The sequence below is a fragment of the Thalassophryne amazonica genome, chromosome 8 (assembly GCF_902500255.1).
Source record: "Thalassophryne amazonica chromosome 8, fThaAma1.1, whole genome shotgun sequence".
Classification (NCBI taxonomy): Eukaryota; Metazoa; Chordata; class Actinopteri; order Batrachoidiformes; family Batrachoididae; genus Thalassophryne; species Thalassophryne amazonica.
This window is the reverse complement of record NC_047110.1, coordinates 29605873-29633687: the sequence shown is the minus strand read 5'-3', so window position 1 is coordinate 29633687 and position 27815 is coordinate 29605873. Positions and strand designations below refer to the sequence as shown.

The 27815-nt window shown below is 40.8% G+C and overlaps 1 protein-coding gene across 4 annotated transcripts in view; it reads right to left on the bottom strand.

The window, feature by feature from the left end:
- Positions 1-10521: 10521 nt before the first annotated feature.
- The window catches only part of mfge8b (milk fat globule EGF and factor V/VIII domain containing b), a 107560-nt gene continuing 90266 nt past the window's right edge, over positions 10522-27815 (bottom strand). For 2 of the 4 annotated variants that reach the window (XM_034175919.1, XM_034175921.1), the window contains 7 exons: positions 25263-25376; positions 21188-21369; positions 20296-20451; positions 19741-19885; positions 15562-15764; positions 13980-14135; positions 10522-13212 (listed from right to left, as the gene is read on the bottom strand). In XM_034175919.1, the coding sequence (XP_034031810.1) occupies positions 13069-13212; positions 13980-14135; positions 15562-15764; positions 19741-19885; positions 20296-20451; positions 21188-21369; positions 25263-25376 (1100 nt within the window). In that variant the 3' untranslated portion in view covers positions 10522-13068. The remainder of the gene's footprint in view (positions 13213-13979; positions 14136-15561; positions 15765-19740; positions 19886-20295; positions 20452-21187; positions 21370-25262; positions 25377-27815) is intronic. The other 2 variants (XM_034175920.1, XM_034175922.1) reach the window with 1 other exon arrangement.

The following is a 27815-nucleotide window of genomic DNA, read 5'->3' as shown; positions in this document are numbered from 1 at the left end:
CGGCTGAGTGGATGACATGACATGGATTATTCATACCATTTGTCACTGCGCTTCATTGACCGTGCAATAGTTCTTTTTTAGCGTGCAAATTTTGGTGCTATATGAAATGTGCGATTGTGCGCCACTACCACCGCGCATGCTCACACTACGGAGGGCGGTCTTTAGCTAAACACGGCAGAGTTTGTTTTGCTGATGGACGACAATTTGAAGGAGCCCATTGATGCTGCTAATTCTTCTAATGCACGCACACACACAAAACAAATCCAGCATGCCATAAGATGTCTGGAGACATGAAGAGCTGTTAGGATCACAAGCTGGACAAATTTTTGATGCGATTCACTGGAGTGAGGAAAGCAGACGGCAGTCTGTACACAAAGTCAGTGGACGGTGTCATGGACAATTTTGGACTCCAATTTAAAGTTCATGTTGGACAGTGAAGCACCAGCGACTAACACCAAAATGTAAGTCCGTTTTCTGTTTATAAATTAATAAAATATCAAATGACAAGGATCTATTTGAGCTGTTATACAAAACAAATAATGAATGTTTTTACATTCTTTCAGTGGTAGAAATATGAATGGTACGTTCCAACTTTGTATATTGTACTGTCATTCCACCCTGATAAAAGAACTTCATTAAAAGCCCCAGATTACCATGATATTCCCACCCATGATGAATGTATGAACGCCCAACCACAACTGTAAGTATTAAATGCAAATAACTTTATACAACATGAGGCCTTCAACATTCTGATAATGACAGAAGTGTTAAATCCACATAAATACAACATTTTTGGGTTATATTTTGTTTCAGTCACTTTTAGTCTTGTCTTTCACTATGTACTTCACTACACAACAAGAGCACTGTGAACTTCATATTTATGGCTGTAACTTGAACTGTAGGCTGGGATTTTGGTTTTATACATTGAGCCAGAAACACGGCCTCATGTGTTTTGAAGTTTAAGAGCCAAATATCAGTTTCTCAGTCATCCTTCAGCTGTTTTCTAAAGTTTTCTAAGCCGCTAAACAAAAGCACCCAGTGCTCAATTATGTCACTTTATTTATTCCCAAATTCAATTAAGAGTTTGTAAAAACCCTATAAAGAAGGACCAGAACAAGCCCATAAATCCCTAAAAACCTCCCCCAACCCCACACTGCCACCCCCCCCCCCCCCCGTGCCATTATCTCCCGGTGCGTTTGAAGACTTAGTCACCGCTCTTTCCAAAAAGCCCTAGATGAAAGGTTTGGCCCGGGGCCCCAAATACCATCGGCCCGCGAGTCGCTGGGTGACTGCGGCGTTAGTGGGGTGTAATTTCTGTAGAGTCGAAGCCGTCGCTCAGCAAGGACACATGAAAGGCCATGTCACGGCTGATCAAGTCAGCGTGCACCGTTACACGCTGTCATTAACAGAGTCCTCGCAGGGACGGATGTTAGTCACAAAAGGTGTGTGTGTGTGTGTGTGTGGTTTGAGGGTGATTAAAGGCAGAGGCTTCAGTAAAAGTAGAGTGAAGAGGAGGGCACCGAGTGACAGCCTTCACCCTGATGACAGAGACGGGACGGGAAATGAGCTGTAATCACACAGCACGCCACATCTTCTGGCTTGTACACACGCTAAACTCAGGCCGCAGCAGTAGAAAGGTCTCTCATCACCTGTCAAATCCAGTTTCAAACATTTCATTTCAGCAAAAATTAAAATGTTTTCCCTTTGAAATGTCTATGGTCTTATACACCAGAGCTGACAGCAGATCCTTCCTGTAGAAACCGCTTCTGTGTCTCCGGTTTCCGCCGTCCCTGACCAGCTGTCACTTCAGGAAGACAAACAGAGAGGAGCTCGACGCAGAGCTGGCAGAGATGCAGGCAGAGCGGTCAAAGGTTGCATATTTTCCATGAAGACCCTGGGATATTGAAAGCATTATTATCCCCATCACAGAGATGATGTGGTCACCAGTGTCTGTTGTTTTGGTTTGTTTGGTAGCAGGATTACTCTAATGACCAATTTTAATTAGACTTGTCGATGGGTGGGGCTCAATTCCAGAATATATAAGAATAAATAGGCCCTGAGGCCAATTGGTGTTGGTCCTCATCTCTGGAATGTGTAGCATCAAGCAGATGAATGTCCATGACTCGCCCTGTACGGGACGCCAGTCTGACGCAGGTTACTTCCTCAGTTGAAGCCGTTACCCATTTACAGCTGGGTTCATTGAGACAATGTAGATTAAGTTTCTTGTCCAAGGACAAGGTAGCATGAGGGGGATTTGAACTCAGGTCTACATATTGTCAGGCAAACTCCTTATCCACAGTAATGATTACAGGATCAAAGAAACTGCCAATCAGCATCAAATGTCAGGATGTAAGATGAGCGAACAGAATCACAACAGCATCAGCACTTAGAAAGGTGATCAGTCAGGATCAGTTTTCAGAATGGGATGAAAGGTCAGGAATAAAGATCAGAATCACAGTTCAGCAGTCAGATAAAATTTCAATCAGGATCAAAGATCAGTGCTCATGAACAAAGGTCAGAAATACAGATCAAAATCACCAATCGACTCACCATCATCAGTCAAAAGCGGTGTTCAATCAGCATCAAAGTTTGAAGAACAGGGCGAAGGGTCTAAAATAAAGATCAGTTCACAGTTTAGCAGTCAGATAAAATATCAATCAAGATCAAAGATTCACTAGCATGATCAAAGGTCAGAAATACAGATCACAATCATGTCAGCAATCAAAAAGGTGTTCAATCAGGATCAAAGTTTATCAAGCAGGGCCAAAAATCAGTGTAAAGGTCAGTAATAAAGATCAGGATCAGAGTGACACTTCAGCATCAGAAAGTTGATCCTTCAAGATGAGAGTGTGGTGAGCGGAATCAAAGACCACTGTTCAGGACCAAAGATCAGTAATGGAGATTAAGGTCAGAATCAATTTGCCAAACAAACAGAAACAAAGCAATAGGATCACCATTCATCCATCAGAGAGACTATTTATTAGTATAGTGAGTGGGAACAAAGGTCAATGTTCAGAATCCAAGGAAATAAAATTCAGCATCACAGTCCAGCATTCAGAAAGGTGATGAATCAAGGTTAATGTTTGGCTATCTAGATTAAAGGTCAGTGTACAGGATCAAAGATTAGGAACAAAGATGAGGATCACATTTGAGCAATCAGAAAAGGTAAAAATTTTTTTTGCAGTGATAGGTTTTTCAGGATCAAACATCAAGGAAAATGTTTGTGGAGCAAGATCAAAGATCAGGATCTCATTTAACATCAGAAAGGTCACCAAGCAAGATCAAAGTTTGGTGAGTGATATCAAAGGACAGTGTTCCAAATCAAAGGGGAAACATATGCCAGCATGTTCTTGGCTGTTCACAGATTGTGATCCTTTTCTCTGCTGTCTGAACTTAAACTGTCACACTCTAGAATTTTTTAAAAGTAGATGAAAAATGAATTTATTTTCCATTGTTTATGATTAAGACTGAAGTCTTATTAATTCAAAATGAATTAATACGCTGTAGCACTTACATTTTATGTGCCATTTTTTGTTTCATCATATTTTATTTTATGTTTTCACATTGAATTGTATTTCTTCATTATACTGCAAAGTACTTTGGTCACCTTTTAGTTGCCATAAAGGCTTATATAGATCAATTTTGATTGTTTATAATTAGTAAACCTTTATTTTATCTCACCATTTTCTGTAATTTTAATTACATTGTCTTGCAATTTAACTTTAATTCTTTAATTACTTTTTTATCTATATTATAATAGCCAAGTGGCTTCTGTGTGCGTGTATGTGTGCATATGCATGGATTCGATCACGGAGAAACTGGGGAAAGCTGACATTTGCTGTTTGACATTGTTATGTATTTTGGATCAAGGATGAACGCTGCAAAAACAGAATGTTAATGGGACTAATATTTTTGGAGAAATTGGTGAAAATTGGTGAAACAGTGAACAATGGGTGCTGTGCTGAAATGCACCATGGGAGTTTGGGGTTTTAAATGTTATTGTGGTTCAGTGTTAGTGTCACTGATTTATTGTGTTTTTGTAGTTCAATTGGTTTTGTCAGTTTAGTTAAGTGCCATGTCGCTGTTACCATAAGTGGAAAGTGTAGTGCATTTGAGGTCTTGGCAGAGGTCTCACCAGTCTCTGTTTCTGGGTGTGTAAAAATAAAAGCACTTGCTTGTGGCAGAATGCAGAAAAGAAAGCATTGTGTCCATGCATGTGTGTAACTCCAATCACGGACAAACTGGCAAGAGTTGACATTTGCCATTTGGTATGCTTATGTAATTTGGCTCAAGGATGAACGCAGCCACAATGGAACATTGACAGGACTAATAATTTTGGAGAAACTACGGATATTAGCCAACAACACTGAATGTTGATAATTACATTCTGGACTCGCATGCCATTCCAGCAGGGGGCGGTAAATCATCTATATATTAAAAGGACATGCCACATGTTTTTTTAATGTCTCAGTTAGCAACACAACATCAAAGTACTCATCTCTCTTCACACATACGCTAATTATTTGTCTCTGATGTTCTCCCTGGGCGAGTTAACAGGTGCATTTCCACAAAACGTCTCACTCGGCAGTTCTCAGCATGTGACGTACATATTAGCAGAACCAACACAATGAGGAAAATAAGTATTTGAACACCCTGCGGTTTTACAAGTTCTCCCACTTAGAAATCATGGAGGGGTCTGAGATTTTCATCTAGGTGCATGTCCACTGTGAGAGACAATCTTAAAAAAAAAAAAAAAAAAAAAAAAAAAAAAAAAAAAAAAAAACCCGGAAATCAAAACGTGTGATTTTTTAAATAATTTATTTGTATGTTACTGCTGCAAATAAGCATTTGAACACCTACCAACCAGCAAGAATTCTGGCTCACACAGACCTGTTATTTTTTCTTTAAGAAGCCTTCTTATTCTGCACTCTTTACCTGTATTAATTGCACCTGTTTGAACTTGTTACCTGTATAAAAGACACCTGTTCATACACTCAATCAATCACATTCCAACCTGTCCGCCATAGCCAAGACCAAAGAGCTGTCTAAGGACACCAGGGACAAAACTGTAGACCTGCACAAGGCTGGTATGGACTACAGGACAACAGGCAAGCAGCTTGGTAGAAGACAACAGCTGTTATGATTATTAGAAAGTGGAAGAAACACAAGATGACTGTCAATGTCCCGCGGTCTGGGATTCCATGCAAGATCTCACTTTGTGGGGTAAGGATGATTCTGAGAAAGCTCAGCACTACACAGGAGGACCTGGTCAATGACCTGAAGAGAGCTGGGACAACAGTCACAAAGATTACATTAGTAACACATGATGCTGTCATGGTTTAAAATCCTGCAGGGCAGCAAGGTCCCTCTGCTCAAGCCAGCACATGTCCAAGCCCATTTAAAGTTCACCAGTGACCATCTGGATGACCCAGATGATGAATGGGAGAAGGTCATGTGGTCAGATGAGACCAGAATAGAACTTTTTGGAATCAACTCCACTTACCATGTTTAGAGGATGAGAACAACCCCAAGAAAACCATCCCAACCGTGAAGCATGGGGGTAGAAACATCATACTCTGGGGTGCTCTTCTGCAAAGGGGACAGGACAACTGCACCGTACTGAAGGGAGGGTGGATGGGGTCATGTATTGTGAGATTTTGGCAAACAACCTCCTTCCCTCAGTAAGAGCATTGAAGATAGGTCATGGCTGGGTCTTCCAGCATGACAATGACCCCAAACACACAGCCAGGGCAACGAAGAAGGGCTCCGTAAGAAGCATTTCAAGGTCCTGGAGTGGCCTGGCCAGTCTCCAGACCTGAACTCAGAAAATCTTTGGAGGGAGCTGAAACTCCAAACCTGAAAGATCTAGAGAAGATCTGTATGGAGGAGTGGACCAAAATCCCTGCTACAGTGTGTGCAAACCTGGTGAATAACTACAGGAAGTGTTTGACCTCTGTAATTGCAAACAAAGGCTACCGTACCAAATATTAACTTTGATTTTCACAGGTGTTTAAATACTTATTTGCAGCAGTAACATATAACACAAATTATATATATATATATATATATCTATATATATATATATATATATATATAAAAAAAAAATAAATAAAAATCATACATTGTGATTTCCGGATTTTTTTAGATTATGTCTCTCACAGTGGACATGCACCTAAGATGAAAATTTCAGACCCCTCCATGATTTCTAAGTGGGAGAACTTGCAAAATCGCAGGGTGTTCAAATACTTTTTTCCTCACTGTATATCCCAATGGCTGACAGACAAAGCGAAATTAATGTGATTATGTCCGATAAAGCTTCTGACCTTTTATTTTAAAGCGACGGCTCGGATTTACAGAGGAAACACACTTCACCCCAAAACTTAACTTTTTCGGAGCCTGTCAGATTTTGAAACAAGTGTGGTCACGCTGCTGTTTGTGTCACAGGATGCTGGTTTACTGCTGCTGTGATCATGGACGTGGACTGTCTCCACCACACTGTTTTTATAGACTGCCTGGACATGTGGATGTATTCTTTTACATAGGAAAAAGACCCCAATTTACATGGACGCCTGGCTGAATTTGAACAATATATAAGCAGTATTAAGCTTATAGGCTCTTCCAAATGTCATAAAACTGTCAATCTCTACAAGGAACTTTTTAAAGAGAATTAATGTTGAAGAATCCCTTAATAAACGGTTTTAACCTGCATGTCAACTGTTATTGCCTTTGCACATGGACGTGGAATGTCTCCGTGACATTGTTTTTCACTGGCAACATGATAACAGATGTGATTATTTTTCACTGTAAGTGTTTTATTTTGATTTTAACAGGCTGCATTTATGACTAATGGCCATGCAGGTGCACTACATCTTCTCAGAGCTGCTGCTTTTACTGTGACTATCAAAATTGTTATCACTTAAAAACCAATCATAACACGACATCACACTTGTGTAAACTTTGGAAGCAATCTGTGCCTCAGTTCTTAACATTAGCAGCTACATTCCATTCAAGCGCACACTGGGACATACTTTGATTTCGGATGTCTCCGTAGCTGCTTGTTGCGACTGCCATATACTTTGAAACCGGTAACGGAAGTGCACGAAGTAATCCCGGTGGATCATCGGATCATCACAAATAGTCTACATTTTAATGGTTTTGATTTCAGTGCAACGTCCTCTAAAAGCATGAGTGTCTGATTTCGTTAAGTATGCTCAATGTAAGTACATAATAGCATTGTAAATATGTTAAAAATACATGGATGACAAAAAAAGTGAAACCTATTTTCATTATGGTGCATTTAAAAATCAAATGACAAAATACAAGTAATAAAATAAAATATTGATAGTGTGTATATGATAAGAACCTAAACAATTTATAAATATATTAAGACGGTAAATTAAAAAAAAATATGCAATTAACAGGAAATAAAAGAATTGAGTTCTTCTAAAAGCTGTTGAGGTCTAACGACGACAAGTCACGAATACCACTAAGTATACATTCTATGCACTGATCAAGAATGTGATGATTTGAGGCAGAGGCATCAGGTGTCCTCAGGAACTGCTGCAACCTGTTACCACATGTTACGATTAATGGCACATGTTGCTGGCAAATTATCAGGAACCCTTATGCACGGTCAAGAATAATGTTGCACGTTGTTGCATGCAACAGTGCATCGTTATGTTGTCACGTTGTGAATTGCCTCCACACACACATTCATCCTGCCATCAGCTGCTGAACAATTCAGATTGCTCCAGTTTTCTCCTCAAAATCCACAGCAGAAGAACTTTGTGATAGCATGCTTAGTTGGGCTCTGTGTCATGGAGTGGTGCAGAGAGAAGAAAGAGATGAGAGAGCCAGATGTGTAGCTCCATGTGGCTCTCTTCTCGCTCGTTTTCCCAAACATCAGGCACAGCAGCAGCACCAGCAGGAGTGCACTGATGAGCATTGGAACGAAACTTTTAGCCGACTTGGCGTCTTTGTCCTCCTTCAGCATACTGCAGCAATGAAACTGAATGCGGTACAGCAGGGTTTAATTGTGCGGACGTCAGAGAAGAATGCTGTCACGCTCTATTAAGGATCACCACTAATCAAGACGGATCAAAAAAGCTCAGTTGCAACTTCCACGGCATGAGGTGAAATGAGGGTGGTGCATGCCATTCGCAGATTTGACAGCCAAAAACATGCTCCACAAAAATTATGAATATCATGCACCAACACGCACTATTAAGAAACCTATTCGGATGCGTTGTCACCTTATGAATGTCAGGAATGTGCCAAGAATGACACAAATATGACATTCGTAACGCGTCCTACCTATGTGTAAACGCAGCTTAAGGTCCTAAAAACATTCTGGACACACACGCCATTCCAGATCATTATAGAAACTGAGTAATTTATTACCAACTTTGAAAAATGTCAGCTACCAACTTTATTAACACTACCCAATCTAGAGCCCATGGATCCCCACAGGCAACTTACTAGTTGGTATTTATTTGTTTCCGATTGCCAAACTGTGATTCTGAACTCAGGCCTGCCTTGCAATAATTTGACCCTGAATAATCACTTCTGAGCTGTTATTTTACGTTATTTTTGCCTTATGTTTTCACTTGGGTTCACCACAGTGAATCATATGGATGTGCATGTTGATTTGGCACAAGTTTTATGCCAGATGCCCTTCCTGACAGCTCCATAATCCATGAGGAATGGGCGAACCAGGAACCTTCTGCTCTGATAAATTTAGTAATTGTTATGCTTGTCTTTTATCCTATTCACTAAACCTTAATTGTGATGGATCACTTAACTGACTCTGATCTTAGGTCCTGACCTTTGATGCCATTCCTTGCCTGATTACCTTTTTAATGCTGATCTGTGATTCCTAACCTGATCTTTGTTCCTTAACCCCTTAATTCCAGTCTATTTTGTCCAAGCAAGCTGCCAGCTGACATCACACTGCCTATTCGCTTTGATTGGCAGTTGCCTTGTTGCTCAGCATAAAATAAACTTCAAGTTTATTGTGGCCTCACTTAGCTGGTGGCAGAGACTGTTGTCTCTTGCTGCTGCAGCAAAACTGCTACTCTCAAAATGAATGGTAAGTTGCCGCTTTGCCTCAGTCACGTGCTGTGTGTCATAGTTTGGTGGCGGTGGTGGCTCAAAGACAGTCTCTTTTACAAAAGGGGGTCCCTGCAGGAAACATCTGAGAACCACTGCCTTAAGGCACCTTGACACTTACATGAATTTGATCCCTGCACTGGCATGCAAGATTATGTGTCAGTGAGCAAACTCGTAAACTGTGTGCGGCAACATGCCAATACTCAAAGAAAATTTTGAAATGTTCAAAATTTATGGCAGTCAAATTTCACACCAGTTGCGTGAACGAGTCGTGAACATTGCACAAAATATTCAAAAAGACTGCCTGTCAATGTGCACAGGGCATCCGAACTTGAGATTATGAAGAATATCTATCTATATATATATATATGTGTGTTACAAATGATTACCTTTGAGACAAGATTCCAAATGTGTTCTCCACCACATGATGAGCACTAGACAACCTGCAGCTGCAGATAATTTCCTTGCAAGTCTGGGAGCTATGAGAGAATGGTTTCTTCAGTCAAGTTCAGACAGCGAATGCATCGTTGGCTACGAAATGATATGGCACAGGCTTTAGGGACAAAGCGGGACACACTGGCACAACGAATTGCGCGATAGTGCGGGGATCAAATTCATGCAAGTATCAAGGTGCCTTAAACCTTCGTTGAACTTCTCATCTGGCTGCCTCATTAAATCTATGGTCCAATGTGTGGTGGGTTTAACTTGTTTCATACACTTTCTTAGCTTCAAAGGTTCTGTTTAACATTGTATCAGGTGTCTACAGATGAATGCCAACATTAGGTAGTGACCAACTTTTGCCTTAAGTTACAGTTTAAATGTTAGCTGCCTAAAGATAACATTAGCCAAAAATAAATAAAAAAAAAATAGGAGAATATGATGGAGGTTTGGTGAGTTTTGTTTAAAGCAGCTGTCACTAAGGTCTTGACATCACAACCAGCAGGTGGTGCAGATGAAAAGCAGCCATTCTATTGGGAAGATCAATTGAGACTGATATGTTAATGCAAGCTCATGTTACTCGATATTTGTGCAGAAATAAGAGCACAAACATTGATGTCAAACAAAGAAGCCACAACATGAAATTATTTTCATGCAGCTGTGCGCACTGAACCTCGCACATGCACATTTGTTAGACTTCATTGTGACTTTGAGACTATAATTAGCGTGTGATGAGGACGTCTGTCCACACATGAACTGAAGATACCTTTGGTGGTTCAAAGAGAGATTATAAGCCTGTGGGGCGTTTAAATGCTAAACAGGCAAAACGACCCTCAGTGCCTTTGTCCGTTTAATCCTCCACCTTTTAAAATGGAAAACAGCTACAACGTATTAACTTACGATTAATATTTAATATAATTATTTACATATTGAAACAACTTTCACCATGCTGCTACATGATTCAGAGTCACTCCAAAGTGTTTACTTTTTCTTTATTTAGGCTTCCTTTTAGGATACAAAGGCCAAACATGAAGGAATACTCTTAGAAACATTACTGGAATAATAATAAAAAAAAAAAAATAGTAAACACCCTTCAAATCCAGTCAAACATTCTGTGAAGTCCAAGAAAAACCTCAACTTCATAAAAGACACCAATGCCATCAACAGCTTGAACATAAAATACCTGAATGGTGGGAAAATATTTACAATAACTTTAATGCTGATAAACACCAAAAACCTAATACTAAGAAATTCTAATCAATTTAAGTTAAAGTGAGCATCACTTGTCAATAAAACACGTGCAGGATAACAAGGGCAGCCGTTTCAGGAATCAATAATAAATATGACATCCATCTCTTACCCCCTCAGCGGTGCTGCTGGCCCCCATGCATTTTTAAACAAACCCCAATGCTGATGATTTACTCTTATTAAACCAAAACTCATATATTGCACAAGCCCATAATTCATTATTCATGGGGTGAAAGCTTTAGACACAGAGCGGGGCAGCAGGAGCAGATGATGCAGACGGCTCGTGTCACATGTCCAGTGCAACCGTAACAATCAGCTTTAATATGGTTACCCTCCTGGAGCCTTATCGGTGAGGTCGCACATTTAGACCGCATAATCCTGGAACCAAATCCAGACCAACACTTCTCATTAAAAAAAAAAAAACCCTCACTCGCTAGGGATGCACCACTCTGAAAGACGGGTTTCTAAATAGAAAAAAGTCCATATTTCTTTGTCATGTTTTCCATTTGCTCTTCGACGCACAAAGCTTTAAAATGATCTCTTTTCAATTCCCAACACTAACAAACACCAAAACTTTAAGTGACAGAAAGAATAAAAGTATAAGCGCGGCTGAGAGAGTGCGAGTTACTGCTAAACGCTTCAGTAGCATCAGATTTGCTTCGACCAGAGACATTTAACCACCTTTATTTTGACATCTCCTTGACACTTGTTCTATCAGCGTACAGTGCAATCCAAATAATTAACAAATCACCTATATTTTAGCAGGAACCCGTAAGAAATTAGAAAATTTTAATTACTGCGATATGAGGTGGTTTTTACACTCAAAGCAATTCTACAGCCGTTTCTGTCCAAAAGTCATCCTACTATAAACTGAATAACAGACAAGACTGAGCACAACACTAACCCACCGTACAACTCTTGCAACATGACTGGAATAATAGCAGGAAACTACAAACGAATACTGCAATATCACTGTTGTGGGTTTGTTTTTAAAAATGTAGCTGATAATGTACAACTAAATAATTGAAGCTTTTTTAAAACATAAATCTTCACTCTTCTTGGTTTAAAGTCCTGTTTCTTCATGACAATTTCCTTAAAGTTGGAATAAACAGTTTTTTTCTTTCTTGTATGAGGCTAGTTTTTTTTTTGATCCCCCCCCCCCCCCCCCCCCCCCCCAATCGAGAATGTGTGTGCATCTTGGAGTCTCCTCATGAGGGCGTTGCCTCCATTGTTGATGCAACATTTGTGGTGCTTAAAATGATGGTGAAGTAACATTACTGATAGCTTATTTTGTTATTTGTAAACAATCAAAACACCTTCTTTGTGTTTGTTCCCCGAATAAACCCACAGGATCAAAAAAAATCAGAGAGTGCCAGTGTTCCTCTGATTTGGCCTAAATCTGCTCAGCATTTACAGAATACTCATATGTAGATTCAGTTTTTTTGTTTTTTTCTTTTTTGCACAAACTGTACCGTGTTCTCGTCTGTAACGAATTAATTCTATGTCACCATCTTCAAATAAGTCAAACATCCAGCATATACAAAAGGAATCCTGAACAGAACAGTTTTACTGCCAAAACCACAGCAGGTAAATATTAAAACTATAGCACACAGTGACATACTTGGAGTATTTTTGGTGTCATTAAAACAATGGCGAAGTTGCTTGTGAATTTTTAATGCATATTAAGCACCCTGTTTACGACTGAAGTCATAATCTTTAAGAAGTTTGATTATTGCCCAGTATGTTGAGTTTTCAGGTAAATGTGTGGATTTTTGGTGAAGGATGAAGTAAACATGTCGCTGTATCGTCACATATGCTGCATTTCTTCATGAGACAAAACGCGTTTAAGTTGTAGAACCCGTACAAACTGTTGTCATGGATGTTGTGCACGTGTCACCAGCTGAGGAGTGTGGAGGTTCAGTGTCCCAGGAAGAACTGATCCAGGATCAGAGTCTGATACAGCAGCAGGCTTGTTACCCCTGACCTCAGTGGCCGATGTATCACCTTTCATTTAACCAGAGGGTGGAATAGCTGACCCTGGGTCAGATAGAGTTGTCCTTAATGTTTTTTTTTTTTTTTTTTTTTAAGTGATCAGTTCAGGAACAGAGGTTAGGGGTAACATCTCCCACCTCCAACCAGCCTGGGTGTGGTGATTTGCTGCCCCCTTTGGCTGAGAGCAAGGTAGTGCAGGTTTGGCTCAGGAGAAACAGCGAAGAGAAGAGTGGGGGTGAGGAGGTAGAGAGAGGACAGGGCGCCGTCGGGTTCAATGTGGAGCTACTCATCACAGCCCAGGAGCTCAAGCCGCAGGGTTATGCGCTCGTGCCACTCCCATGGCAGGATCCGGACAAAGCGTGCATAGATTGGGGGCTCAAAGACGTTCTTTTTGTGGACGTTATTGTCACTGTTACCTGGAAAGATCTGAACAGAGGCACAACAAAATCAAAGATCTTACAGCTACAAACTAATAACTAATATTAAACTAATTACATTAATTAATATGGTTTTCCCCATAATGTGGCCCTCCCCATATTGTACCGTACAAAAAGCAGTCATCACTGAGTTTTCAAAGCTAGTTTGTCATATCCTGAGAGACATTTACTTTAAAAACTATTTCTATCTTTGTAAAATCAATGTATTTCATAGTGATGATTTCAAACTAAGTCGATGCAAAAGAAAATGTGCACGTCTGCCAAATTTGGGGCAGATATAGTCAATAAATTTGGAACATCTGTCATTTTAACTTTATAAATCAGGTTTGCTTCTGTTGACATTTCTCATACAACTTCAAGGTTAAAAAAATGACCATTTATAGAAATAATTTCAGCAACATGCCTAAAAATTAAGTGTCCCAAAAAAAGACGTGCAAAGCATTTGTTGATGTTGGATAATTCAATACGGGTTAATATTTGTATGGATATAAAAATGCTCTGCTCGGGCAGAAGACGTTGGAGGGGGAATGAAATGAATTTAGCTTTGTGTCATGTTTCATGCACAACATTAAAAGAAGGAAGAGAACAGAGATTTAACCTTCAAAGCAATTCCCAACATCACATCTCATACACGACAAATTCAAGGTGGAAACTAAAAACAGCTACAAGTTTGACACACGGAGAGCTTCACTACCGAGGCTGATATTTTTGGGATTAAACATCTGCATACATGTTTGTGGGATCAACTGAACAGACCTTGTCTTGCCCGGTGGTCTCATCTTTCACGATGGTCCACGACTGTCCATCATCACTGGAGGCCACTTTGAAGGCCATAACAAACTGGATGCAGCCAAAGTCTTTGGCCCCCTGTGTGATTATTCCTGTGATCTTCTTTGGAGACTCTAGGTCCACCTGAGGACATAAAAATTCACTTTGGTAACATCATCTCAGGCCATGCCTATCAAGACGCTCAATTGAAATGAATGTGGAAAAACAATTTTTTTTTTTCAGTGTGAAATTAGTGTTTTTGTGGACTTTGATGGTGAATATGTTAAAATGTGTATTTTGCAAAGATGTAGTCACTAGTGTTGCTTATTAGGTTGACAGATTTTCCCAAGATAATATTTTGAGGAGGAAACTGATAGGTATGTATTTTTATATCGCATCTTGTACAAATAGCAGAAGTGAAGCTTTCCTTTCCTTCCCACTGTAGCCAAGTGCTTGCTCACAGGGGGTCGTTTTGACCGTTGGGGTTTTACATAATTATTGTATGGCCTTGCCTTACAATATAAAGCGCCTTGGGGCAACTGTTTGTTGTGATTTGGCGCTATATAAAAAAATTGATTGATTGATTGATTGATCGACCACAGCATGAGGATGGTCTTCAAAACAAGGATCTAACCATGGATTCTATCCTTTTTTTCTTTCGTGTGGTCAGGAGAATATTCTTAAAGCTCTCCCAAAAGCTTGGAACCGGCCGTGTTTGTGGTTTGTGCCGCAAAGTCATGACATGCTACGCGCGGCGACACCAGTTAGTCTCGCTGAGGAAGCCGCTTCTGCGATCACTGAGTTGGACAGAAAGATGATGAGGAGTGGCTTCTTAACAGGACAACTGGGACATGAACCAGCTCCCAGCCTTTTGAGTTATTACCCAAGCTGAGCTAAACTGATGGCTAGGCTAAGCTAAGCGCTAGCCTGATCCCTGCTGTTTGTGGCACCAGATGACCAAAGGACGCGGTTTTCTATGGACGCTGCCACATAGTGGAACAATAATTCTACATGGCTGTGTGTGTGTGTGAGAACACAACAGGAGTGAATTCACCGAAATCACTTTTATGTAAGGTAATCATATTATTCAGTCTTATTGAGACATATGTAATGTTTCGTTGTTTTCTGAATGCACCGCAGGTTACAAAAGTGAGACGGACTTATGTTGATTGCAAAATACAAGAATTTGGTTTGAAAGCCAAATTAAAGCCAAATTACATTTGGAGACCAAAAAAATAAAAAAAACCCAACCCAGATTGGCTGTGTGTACTGGACTAAGTTATGAAGTGGACACAGCTGGAGTGACTTGCAGACAAGTAATAGTCAGCACTTGAGGTTACGTCACATTTATGGTTAAAAATAGTTCTGTGTGTACATTTTTCAAACTATTTTTATGAGCTACATCAGGACTTGCACAGGTTAAGGAGTTGGACATAATGACTAGTAATCTGGTATCTAATTTTTTAAAAGATAGTGCTGATTGAGAGAGATATGCCCTTTAAGTTGTCAAGCACAATACATTTTTTTTTTTTTTAACAGTCCTCCTGAAGCCCCGCCCTGCCTCCGTTACCTGCAGCCACTCAGACTGGTTATTGGTGGCAGCAGTCCAGGCATTGGTTTTCCCCTGTTTGTCCAGACGAGCGTAGTGGGGGTACCAGGTGAAGGCCTCGATACCCCAGGTGCGGAAAGCGCTCGAGGCTGTAATCTGGCGGTCAGACACCAGCCGAGACTTCATGCCCATCGGCTCGGAACAACCTGAAGTTTTTGAATACACTGTAGAGGTAAGACCGGGCAGAGAGAGAGAGGGAGAGACAGAAAAAAAGAATGGAAAGAAAGAAAACATGGACAGAGGACAAACATGAAGCAGCCCAGGCCAGCCAATGACATGAGGCAGCAAATAAACAGTGACTGCAAAAGAAGGTGACAGATGCAACATGCAAAGGTAGAAGCACCTTAAATGGACAGCATTTTTATCACGTCCATCTAATGCAGATACTCAAAGCGCTTTACAACGAAGCCACACACACAGATGTCACGATGCTGCCATGCAAGGTGCTCAACTGCACACCAAAACAACTTGGGGATTAAGGACCCTGCTCAAGGGGTCCTTAGTGAGTTATTCTGTCTGATGGGAGAATCAGACAGAGGATTCTCTGGTCACAAGCCTGCGTATCTCACGTCACCAGTCACAGTGAGGACAAGTAAACAAGATCAAATGTAGGCTCAAGTCTTCCAGGTTCCTTCTAGCAAACTGCAGCCAAAAAGTAGTGTTTAATAAAATCCTGTTCCACTCCACCAGGAAGATCTAGAAGACTGGTGATGCAACAGACAAAAGGTGCATTAAGGCCAATTTCTTCATTCACATCCACAGAAGCCAATAATTCCTTCAAAGTTGTCATGAGTGTCTAGGTGGCTTCCCTCACTAGTCTTCTTGTTGCACGTTGTCATGAGTGTCTAGGTGGCTTCCCTCACTAGTCTTGTTGTTGCACGTTGTCATGAGTGTCTAGGTGGCTTCCCTCACTAGTCTTCTTGTTGCACGTTGTCATGAGTGTCTAGGTGGCTTCCCTCACTAGTCTTCTTGTTGCACGTTGTCATGAGTGTCTAGGTGGCTTCCCTCACTAGTCTTCTTGTTGCACAGTGTCATGAGTGTCTAGGTGGCTTCCCTCACTAGTCTTCTTGTTGCACAGTGTCATGAGTGTCTAGGTGGCTTCCCTCACTAGTCTTCTTGTTGCACAGTGTCATGAGTGTCTAGGTGGCTTCCCTCACTAGTCTTGTTGCACAGTGTCATGAGTGTCTAGGTGGCTTCCCTCACTAGTCTTGTTGCACAGTGTCATGAGTGTCTAGGTGGCTTCCCTCACTAGTCTTGTTGCACAGTGTCATGAGTGTCTAGGTGGCTTCCCTCACTAGTCTTGTTGCACAGTGTCATGAGTGTCTAGGTGGCTTCCCTCACTAGTCTTGTTGCACAGTGTCATGAGTGTCTAGGTGGCTTCCCTCACTAGTCTTGTTGCACAGTCACTCAGTTTGTGAAAACTACCTACTCCACACAGATTAACCACAGAGGACCATTCGGTACACACTTCTTTATGACTGATGAAAAGCATTTACTAGCATAATGTTCATGCATCCCTCTGACATGTCTTAAAATAATGATGATAATACTGGCTGCTAAAGTGACAATACTGCAGGTTCAAAGTGTGCCATTATTCACTGAATTTGAATCTATAAAATAGCCATTCATTAACTGTAACCAAGGTAAACCTTTGAAGTAATCATGATATTGAATAGAAGTCATTTTCCTCAGCCCTACATCATATGGTTTTATGTCAGTTTTAAATCTTACAACATTTTGTTTTGTTGCTCAATGATTTGACACAAACTACTAATAAACTACAAAGAGAGCTTTATAGGTATACCTCCACCAAGGCAATCACTGTCCTTCCACATGCAGACCTCAAATACATCTAAATATATGTATATATTTAGAAGGATCTGTCAAATGTAGATGCATCATGCAGAACCTTTGAGATGCACATCTTGTTTTTTCTTATGAAAAATGTTACAAAAATACCCCATCTCAATGTGAAAAGCATTTTTAACAAACCCCTGTATCCACCATGTTATTTTGGCTCGCTCTGCTTCACTATGCAGTATGAATATCCGTTTGGCAGTTTTTAAACAACTATATATGAAGGAACACACATCCTTCACTGAGGTACAATATCCCAGCCCACCTATCTGCCTACACCCCTGATATTTGAACAATACTGGGTATTTATTGTACTGCCCTTTGTTACATTTTAAAGAGTCCCATAAAGGTTGCACAGACCCAGTTTGCTAATGAGAAGATTAACAGGAATAGGAACATTCTATAAAAAAATAAATAAATTTAAAAAAACTAAGTCTGTATATGAAACCGCCATATTACAGTGCATTTGGAAGTATTCACTACAGTTCACTTTTCCCACATTTTGTTATGTTGCAGCCTTGTTCCAAAATGGATGAATTTCACATTCTTCCCCTTTAAACGTCAACACATAATACCTTGACAATGCAAAAAAAGTTTGAAATTTTTTACAAATTAGCTAAAATAAAAAAAAATAAAAAATGAAATTCTAAGAAATTACATTTACATAAGTATTAACAGCCTTTTCCATGAAGCTCTAAAATTGAGCTCAGGTGCATCCTGTTTCCACTGATCATCCTTGAGATGTTTCTACAGCTTAATTGGAGTCCACCTGGGGTAAAATCAGTTGATTGGACATGATTTGTAAAGACACACACCTGTCTACATATAAGGTCCCACAGCTGACAGTGCATGTCAGAGCACAAACCAAGTATGAAGTCAAAGGAATTACCGGTAGACCTTGAAGACAGGCTTGTCTCAAGTCACAAATCTGGGGAAGGGTACAGAAACATTCCTGCTGGTCCTAATGAGTACAGTGGCCTCCATCATCTGTAAATGGAAGTTCAGATCCACCAGGACTCTTGCTAGAGCTGGCCACCCGTCTAAATTGACCACTGGGGGGAGAAGGGCCATAGTCAGGCAGGTGCCCAATCCTGCTTATCTGTAACCTGCCTGATGTCAAGATGCAGGCTCTTCCACAAAGTTGGTGCACAGTAGGAAAAAGTCACTCACCAACAATCTTTGTGGTCCTTTGGCACTCAGAAGACCAGAATCTTGGGAGCAGAGTGTACAAGCAGACAAGTACAACTTCACCAGGTCAGACAGTTACAAAGGTGCTAAACCATTAACAATTTTGTAGGTAAGAAGGACCACGTTAAAACCTGCTCTAACCTGAATGGGGAGCCAATGAAGAGAGGCCAGCAAAGAAGTGATGTGTTCAAATTTGCCGGTTCTGGTCAGGATGTGAGCTGCTACATTTTGAACAATATGGACACCTTTGGTCTGCCAAAGTCTTCTTTGGCAGACCAGATATAACGGTGTTACGATAACCCAAAGTCACAAAAGAGTGGATTAAAATCTCAGCATCCTTTCAAGTATGTACATATGTACTTAATTACAACCAACAAAACACATACTGTGACCTGAAGCCAAACAGCAATGAGACAAAGCTTTAAAAAAAAAAAAAAAGAAGGTACAAATACAGCAGATGTGCAGCCATTAAAGAACTGCAGCAGGTTTGAAAGAAGAATAGACATGGATGTTATCAATATTGGACACTGAGACAGATCAACATCTGGTGAATAATCGTGCCAGTGAGTTTGGAGAAACAGGCTTGTGATGAAGGTTCATGATGAACAGACATGCATTTCATTACAGAACACTTGAAAACATCAAAGAGAATGGTGGCGTGATGAGACAATATTCATGGGAAAAGTGATCATCACATCTTCTACATTAAATTGGAGGGAAAAAAATTCTGTTGTACGTGACACTGGTGCAAAATATGATTAAATAGCTTTGATACATTCTTGGATCATCTTGGAAATAACATGTTTGTTATTTATAAGACTCCATGTTTTTTTTCCATGTTTGAATGTTTGTGTGCAAAACTGATAACATCCTTTGAATTCGGATCAGTCACTTAATACAGGACTGGAATCTATTTACGAGGAAACATAGCAAATAAATACTGGTAATTAGATAACTAGTTTCCCTCTCTGGAAGTAATTTCTCTCCTGCAGAACAAAATGTCTCCATGTGACAATGCTGGAAGAGTTTTCTTGAATCATTAGTAAACTTTGTGCACATATGTGCAATTTGTGCTGCACGAGTGTGTGAGTTTACCATTGAGCTCACAGCCCACCAGCTCCATACGCAGGGTGCAGACTTTACGACACACCACAGGGATGATCCGGATGTACTGTGCGATGATTGGAGGGTCAAACAGGTTTGTCTTGGTGCTATGGTTGTCCACATTTCCCACAAACACCTACAGAAGAAGGGAGGAGCCCATCAAATGTGACAATGTAGAACACTGCATTGGTTACTATTTATAATATGAATTTTATACTCTAAACAGCAGCATTTCAAATAATTTCCATACAATCTACAGCACCAAAACCATAATACATACTGGCCCAAGGTGCTACACACAGGCAGGTTTCAAAACTTACAAACCCATGAGCAAACACAATGGTTAACAGTTAAATATCACAATATGAAGTACCACCCCACCCAAAAAATAATTTGATTTTGTCTTTAAATTTCTTCTCAGAGGAAGAAGGTTCTGATAATCTACAGTCCCTATAGTAGCTTTTGATCTCCCAACATCCAATGAACTACTTTGCTTCTCTTCTTTCCTGCCAAATTTTCTCAGAGTGTATTACTGCATCTGCTCACATGTTCACTTTTCTTTCCGTCTTTTTTGTACACAGTGTATGTCCTCCCATCCAGGCTGGAAGCCACTTTAAAGGCCTTGATGAACTCTGCTGTTCCCACACGACTGGCACCTTGTGTTACAATACCCGTAAATCGCATCTTCCTCTGCATGTTGATCTGTTATTGTGGAATGAGAACAGACAGGAGTTGATGCAATTTTCACCATTTCAAGAGCACAAAAAAAAAAAAATCTCAAAACTAGGGGTGGAAAGGTACCTCACATACTGTGATAATCCTATTGTAGGGCCTGTATCAAATCATGATTATGAGTATTGTGATGCCATGAATAATCAAAAACTGCACAGAAGAAATGATAAGCTCTTGCAGAAGAATCATTAATGATTTATGAAATATGCAAATAGAAAACATATCAAGGATTACAATTTGTACTTCAGAATCAGTTCTTTCTTTAAAACATTCACCACAGATTACTTTCTACACAATTTGTGTAGAGTGATGTTAATTATATACATTGTAATAACATAATGATGTGATAAATGGTAAAACTATTTAACAATAAGGCCACTTGTAATACAGGAGTGCTACAAGAAACAAGGCTCAAATAAAATACTGTAGTTATTAGACAACTTAATGTGCATATGATGTATCAGTCTATTTAGATGGGAAATGGACTGCATTTATATAGAGCCTTTATGGTCAAAGTGCTTTACAGTGATGACTCGCATTCACAGACACATGAATGTCAGGCCGCTGCCATGCAAGACTCAAGGGCCCTGAGTAATTTTCTAGTCTGACAGGGATTTGAACACAGGATCCTGCTTAAACCACTTGACCATCACCTCCATTATTTAAGAGTGTACCCACTGATGTTTCATTGCATCTGTGGACTCACCTCTATCCATGGGGTCCTGTCATGTGCTGCTGCACTCCAAGCATTAACCAGGCCCTTGTGATTAAGGCGGGCTAACTCGGGGCCCCATCGCTGCAGGCCCAGAAGGCTGTATCGAACAGATGAGGCCAAGATCTGGGACTCTGCAATGCCCCCTCCTTCCATGCCGAGCAGGGAAATGCAGCCTGAAGATCCGAGAGGTAGAAGGTTCAATATCACTTCATACGCCAAGTGTGAAATCTAAGTTCACTCAACAGTAACTGGACTTCTTGATGCGCTTCAAGGCATTTCACCATTAATAGAAATAGCTTCATTTTAAAAAAGATTGTGTGTTTTACTCAATACAGTGCATCCAGAAAGTATTCACAGGGCTTCACTATCTTCACATTATGTTGTGATACAACTTGATTCCAAAATGGATGAAATTCTTTTTTTTTTTTGTCCTTCAAAATTGTCCACATAATATCCCATAATGACAATATGAAAAAAGTTTGGAGTTTTTTGCTAATTTATTAAAAACAAAAAAATAAGGACTCACACGTACATTAAGTATTCACAGCCTTTGCCATGAAGCTCAAAATTGAGCTCAGGTGCATCCCGTTTCCACTGATCGTCTTTAAAATGTTTCGACAGCTTAACTGGAGTCCACCTTTGGTAAATTCAGTTGACTGGACATGATTTGGAAAGGCACACACCTGTCCACATATAAAGTCCCACAGTTGACCATGCATGTGAGAGCACAAACCAAGCATGAAGTCAAAAGAACTGTCTGTAGACCTCAGACAGGATTGTCTCAAGGCACAAAACCTGATGGTCACTTTGTCCGAGCTTCAGCATTCCTCTGTGGAGAGAGGAGAACCTTCCGAAAGGACAACCATCTCTGCAGCAATCCACCAATCAGGCCTGAATGGTAGAGTGGCCAGACAGAAGCCACTCCTTAGTAAAACGTATATGGAAGCCTGCCTGGAGTTTGCCGAAAGGCACCTGAAGGACTCTCAGACCATGAGAAAAAATTATTTCTCTGGTCAGATGAGACAAAGACTGAACTCTTTGGTGTGAATGCCAGGTGTCATGTTTGGAGGAAACCAGGCACCATCCCTACAGTGGAGCATGGTGGTGGCAGCATCATGCTGTGGGGATGTTTTCAGAGGCAGGAACTGGGAGACTAGTCAGGATTGAGCAAATGATGAATGCAGCAATGTACAGAGACATCACTGATGAAAACCTGCTCCAGAGCGCTCTTGACCTCAGACTGGGGCGACAGTTCATCTTTCAGCAGGACAATGACCCTAAGCGCACAGCCAAGATATCAAAGTAGTGGCTTCAGGACAACTCTGAATGTCTTTGAGTGACCCAGCCAGAGCCCAGACTTGAATCCAATTGAATATCTCTGGAAAAATCTAATAAAAATGGCTGTGTACCGATGCTCCCCATCCAACCTGATGGAGCTTGAGAGGTGCTGCAAAAAAAGACAGGCGTGCCAAGCATGTGGCATCATATTCAAGAAGACTTGATGCTTTAATTGCTGCCAAAGGTGCATCAACAAAGTATTGAGCAAAGGGTGTGAATACTTATGTACATGTGATTTCTTAGTTTTTTATATTTAATAAATTAGCAAAAATAAAAAATATATATATATAAAAAAATTCACAGTCATTATGGGGTGTTGTGAGCAGAACTTTAAGAGGAAAAATGTATTTACTCAATTTTAGAATAAGGCCGTAACAACAAGTGGAAAAAGTGAAGCGCTGTGAATATTTTCAAGATGCACTGTGTGTGTGTGTGTACACACACACACACACACACACACACACACACACATATACATATATATACATACATACATATATACATACATACATACATACATACTGTATACACAATACAGTGAGGAAAATAAGCATTTGAACACCCTGTGATTTTGCAAGTTCTCCCACTTAGAAATCATGGAGGTCTGAAATTTTCATCTTAGGTGATGTCCACTGTGAGAGACAATCTTAAAAAAAAAAAAAAAAAATCCGGAAATTACAATGTATGATTTTTTTAATAATTTATTTGTATGTTACTGCGGCAAATAAGTATTTGAACACCTGTGAAAATCAATGTTAATATTTGATACAGTAGACTTTGTTTGCAATTACAGAGGTCAAACGTTTCCTGTAGTTTTTCACCAGGTTTGCCCACACTGCAGCACCACTCCTCCATACAGATCTTCTCTAGATCTTTCAGGTTTGGAGTTTCAGCTCCCTCCAAAGATTTTCTATTGAGTTCAGGTCTGGAGACTGGCCAGGCCACTCCAGGACCTTGAAATGCTTCTTACGGAGCCCCTCCTTAGTTGCCCTGGCTGTGTGTTTGGGGTCATTGTCATGCTGGAAGACCCAGCCATGACCCATCTTCAATGCTCTTACTGAGGGAAGGAGGTTGTTTGCCAAAATCTCACAATACATGACCCCATCCATCCTCCCTTCAATACAGTCGTCCTGTCCTCTTTGCAGAAGAGCACCCCCAGAGTATGATGTTTCCACCCCCATGCTTCACGGTTGGGATTGTTTTCTTGGGGTTGTTCTCATCCTCTAAACATGGTAAGTGGAGCTGATTCCAAAAAGCTCTATTCTGGTCTCATCTGACCACATGACCTTCTCCCATGCCTCCTCTGGATCATCCAGATGGTCACTGGTGAACTTCAAATGGGCCTGGACATGTGCTGGCTTGAGCAGGAGGACCTTGCTGCCCTGCAGGATTTTAAACCATGACAGCATCATGTGTTACTAATGTAATCTTTGTGACTGCTCTCTTCAGGTTATTGACCAGGTCCTCCTGTGTAGTTCTGAGCTTTCTCAGAATCATCCTTACCCCACAAAGTGAGATCTTGCATGGAATCCCAGACCGAGGGAGACTGACAGTCCTCTTGTGTTTCTTCCACTTTTTAATAAATAATCATAACAGTTGTTGTCTTCTACCAAGCTGCTTGCCTGTTGTCCTGTAGTTCATCCCAGCCTTGTGCAGGTCTACAGTTTTGTCCCTGGTGTCCTTAGAAAGCTCTTTGGTGTTGGCTATGGTGGACAGGTTGGAGTGTGATTGATTGAGTGTGTGAACAGGTGTCTTTTATACAGGTAACAAGTTCAAACAAGTGCAATTAATACAGGTAAAGAGTACAGAATAAGAGGGCTTCTTAAAGAAAAATTAACAGGTCTGTGTGAGCCAGAAATCTTGCTGGTTGGTAGGTGTTCAAATACTTACTTGCAGCAGTAACATACAAATAAATGATAAAAAAAAATATATATATATCATACATTGTGATTTCTGGATTTTTTTTTTTAGATTATGTCTCTCACAGTGGACATGCACCTAAGATGAAAATTTCAGACCCCTCCATGATTTCTAAGTGGGAGAACTTGCAAAATCGCAGGGTGTTCAAATACTTATTTTCCTCACTGTGTGTGTGTGTGTGTGTGTGTGTGTGTGTGTGTGTGTGTGTGTGTGTGTGTGTGTGTGTGTGTGTGTGTGTGTGTGTGTGTGTGTGTGTGTGTTTGATCAGCCTGTGAAAAAACAACATTGCAGAGACATTCATGTCCATGTACGCAGCAGCAATAAACAGCGCGCTGCACCTCTCAGATGTTTATTGCTGCTGTAGACATGGGTGTGAAATGTGCAGATGTGATCACCTCAGCTGCTGCCACAGCTGAGAGGTGAATCTTCATGTGCGCAGTGCACATGTGCTGAGATGCAGCAGTAACATACAAATAAATTATAAAAAAAAAAATACATTGTGATTTCCGGATTTTTTTATTTTTTTTTTAGATTATGTCTCTCACAGTGGACATGCACCTAAGATGAAAATTTCAGACCCCTCCATGATATAGATATAGAGAGAGATAGATAGAGACAGACAGAGATAGACAGAGAGATATAGAGACAGAGAGAGAGAGAGACATACAGGATGGATCAATAGCTGATGCATTCAAATCTACAGACAAAATGTACAAGTTGTATTCTCCTTAAAGCTTTCTAATAGTTTCTAATATGATTTTATTTATTTTAACATGGTGTAATGTTTAAGTACTGACTGCTCACGTACGCAGTTGACAGTGTTTTCCCACATAAGGAGAGGGGCAGTGGCATTTGAAGTCACCTTCCAGGTCCCTGCAGGTGCCACCGTTCTGGCATGGCTGTCCAGCACAGTCGTTCACATCTACAGAGACAAACCATACACTATCACTGTATCATGCACGTCTGATCAACTTTTCCCTATCTGGCAAGTTACGAGGTCTGTCCATAAAGTATCGTACCTTTTTATTTTTTTTCAAAAACTATATGGATTTCATTCATATGTTTTTACGTCAGACATGAAACGGAGGTGTTCCGCTTCATCAGCGAATCGGTCGTGACGCGCGAAGCCTCCGCGCGGCTTTCCATGACAAAATCTCTTGTTAAAAGTGAAATCTGCCGGAAAATGGCTGATGTCCAGGTCTTGTGATAACCAGAGAAAGAGCACACGACGGTCTCGTATCCACAGAGCCATCAGCTTAGAAATGATCCAGTGGTTTGTGCCGCATCATCGCAGCTCGCAGCGCGGCGCACCGACCATCCTTAAAGGGGTCCTTAAACCTGTAGTTAAAGTCCTTATTCTCTGTGAAGCCCATAAAATTTTCACTGAAAGCCAGATAAATTTTTCGAATGGTTTCCAGGTGCCAGTCTCTAACAGCTTCTGAAAAAATTCTGATGGAAAAAAAGTCCTTTTCATTCCGCCATTTCCAGACAATGAAAATCCGACGAGGGGGCGGGACCACTCCTTCCACAAGGCGTGCTCACAGGCGAATGACATCACTGACAGGCGTGGAAAAACTCACGCATGCGCACGAGTGTTCAAGCATGTCTGACGTAAAAACATATGAATGAAATCCATATAGTTTTTGAAAAAAATAAAAAGGTACGATACTTTATGGACAGACCTTGTAGATATGCGGGTGAGTTTGCCACACCATGCTTGAGATTGAAAATTCAAAACTGAGGTTAGTTTAAGCCAAGAAAATGGAAGAAGAGATACAGCAGAGTGACGTTAGAGACTGTAGTTACTTTTTATTCAGAAGATCAGTTTCATCAAAGCAGCAGTTTATGTGACAAGTGGAAGTGTCAATGTGTGGGTCATTCCATGTGAAATCATCCAGGGGTGCTGGGTGACCCCCTCAGATTTTTATGAAAAAGTTCACCAATGTTTATCCATCAACATAATGGAGAAATCTGAAGTTTTAGGTCCATAGGTCAAACCAAATTGAAACAGCCCATGGAATTTTTTTTCCTTAATTTTTGGGTGATTCGGTTTTGGCCAAGTTTGAGCTTTTACTGCAGGTCGTGTGTTGCATGTGGGGAGCTGGTATTTGCTGCCTAGGGCCAACTTTTCCTATAGAATCAGAAAATGCTGTCATTTTTCTGCTATCTTCACTAGTTTTGGCACAATAGAGGCCACAAAAGGGCCAAAAACCAGTAATTGCAAATATTTTCCCCATTTTATAAGCATCACTACTAAAATAAATGTGCACGATGGAGAGTTGATATTTGGCACAATTATAATGTCAATATACGAGGTCTATTAGAAAAGTATCTGACCTTATTATTTTTTTCAAAAACCATATGGATTTGAATCATGTGTGATTACATCAGACATAGAACCTCGTGGGCATGCGAGAGTTTTTTCACGCCTGTCGGTTACGTCATTCGCCTGTGGGCAGTCTTTGAGTGAGGAGTCGCCCACCCTCTTGTCTATTTTTTCATTGTTTAGGAATGGCTCAGAGACTGCTGCTTTGTTTGATCAAAATTTTTTCAAAACTGTAAGGCACAGCTGAGTGGACACCATTCGATAAATTCAGCTGGTTTTCGGTAAAAATTTTAACGGCTGATGAGAGATTTTGGTCTGGTAGTGTCGCCGTAAGGACGGCCCACGGCGCCTGATGGCGATCTGCGCTTCGAGGCGGCAGCGTCTCGCCGTTTCAAGTTGAAAACTTCCACATTTGAGGCTCTGATGACCCAGTAAGTCGTCAGAGAACAGAGAACTTTCAGAAGAAGTCGGCATGAGGAGTTTATTCGGACATTCCATTGTTAACGGACATTTTGCAATGAAAGAACGTGCGGGCAGAGTCGCATGTCGGGCCAGACCCGACCGCGGGGGGTCACGACAGGAAAAACACCTCCGTTGGAAACCTTAACGGGCAAGTTGGAACATGCCCAAGCTGTTAAACAATTTCTCAGATACTCACTTGTTGAAAGCCATCAAAAGCCGCCTGAATTTTACAAATGGTTTTCAACACGGAGGTGTTTTTCATGTCGCGGCGCGCGCACATCTTTCATTAAAAATGTCCTTAAACAGTGGAATGTCCGCATAAAGTCCTCATGCCGGCCTCTTCTGAATCTTCTCCGTTCTCTCACGACGTCCTGGGTGAATTAAGCCTTAAATTAGGATGTTTTCAGGTCGAAACAGGCCGACGACGGCGCCTGGAAGCGCTGCGCGACGTCCCGCTCCGTGGGAAGTCCTTACACCGACAGAAACACCCCATAATCTCTCATCAGCCGTTAAACTTTTCACCGAAAACCAGCTTAATTTCTCGAATAGTGTCCACTCGGATATCCCTCACAG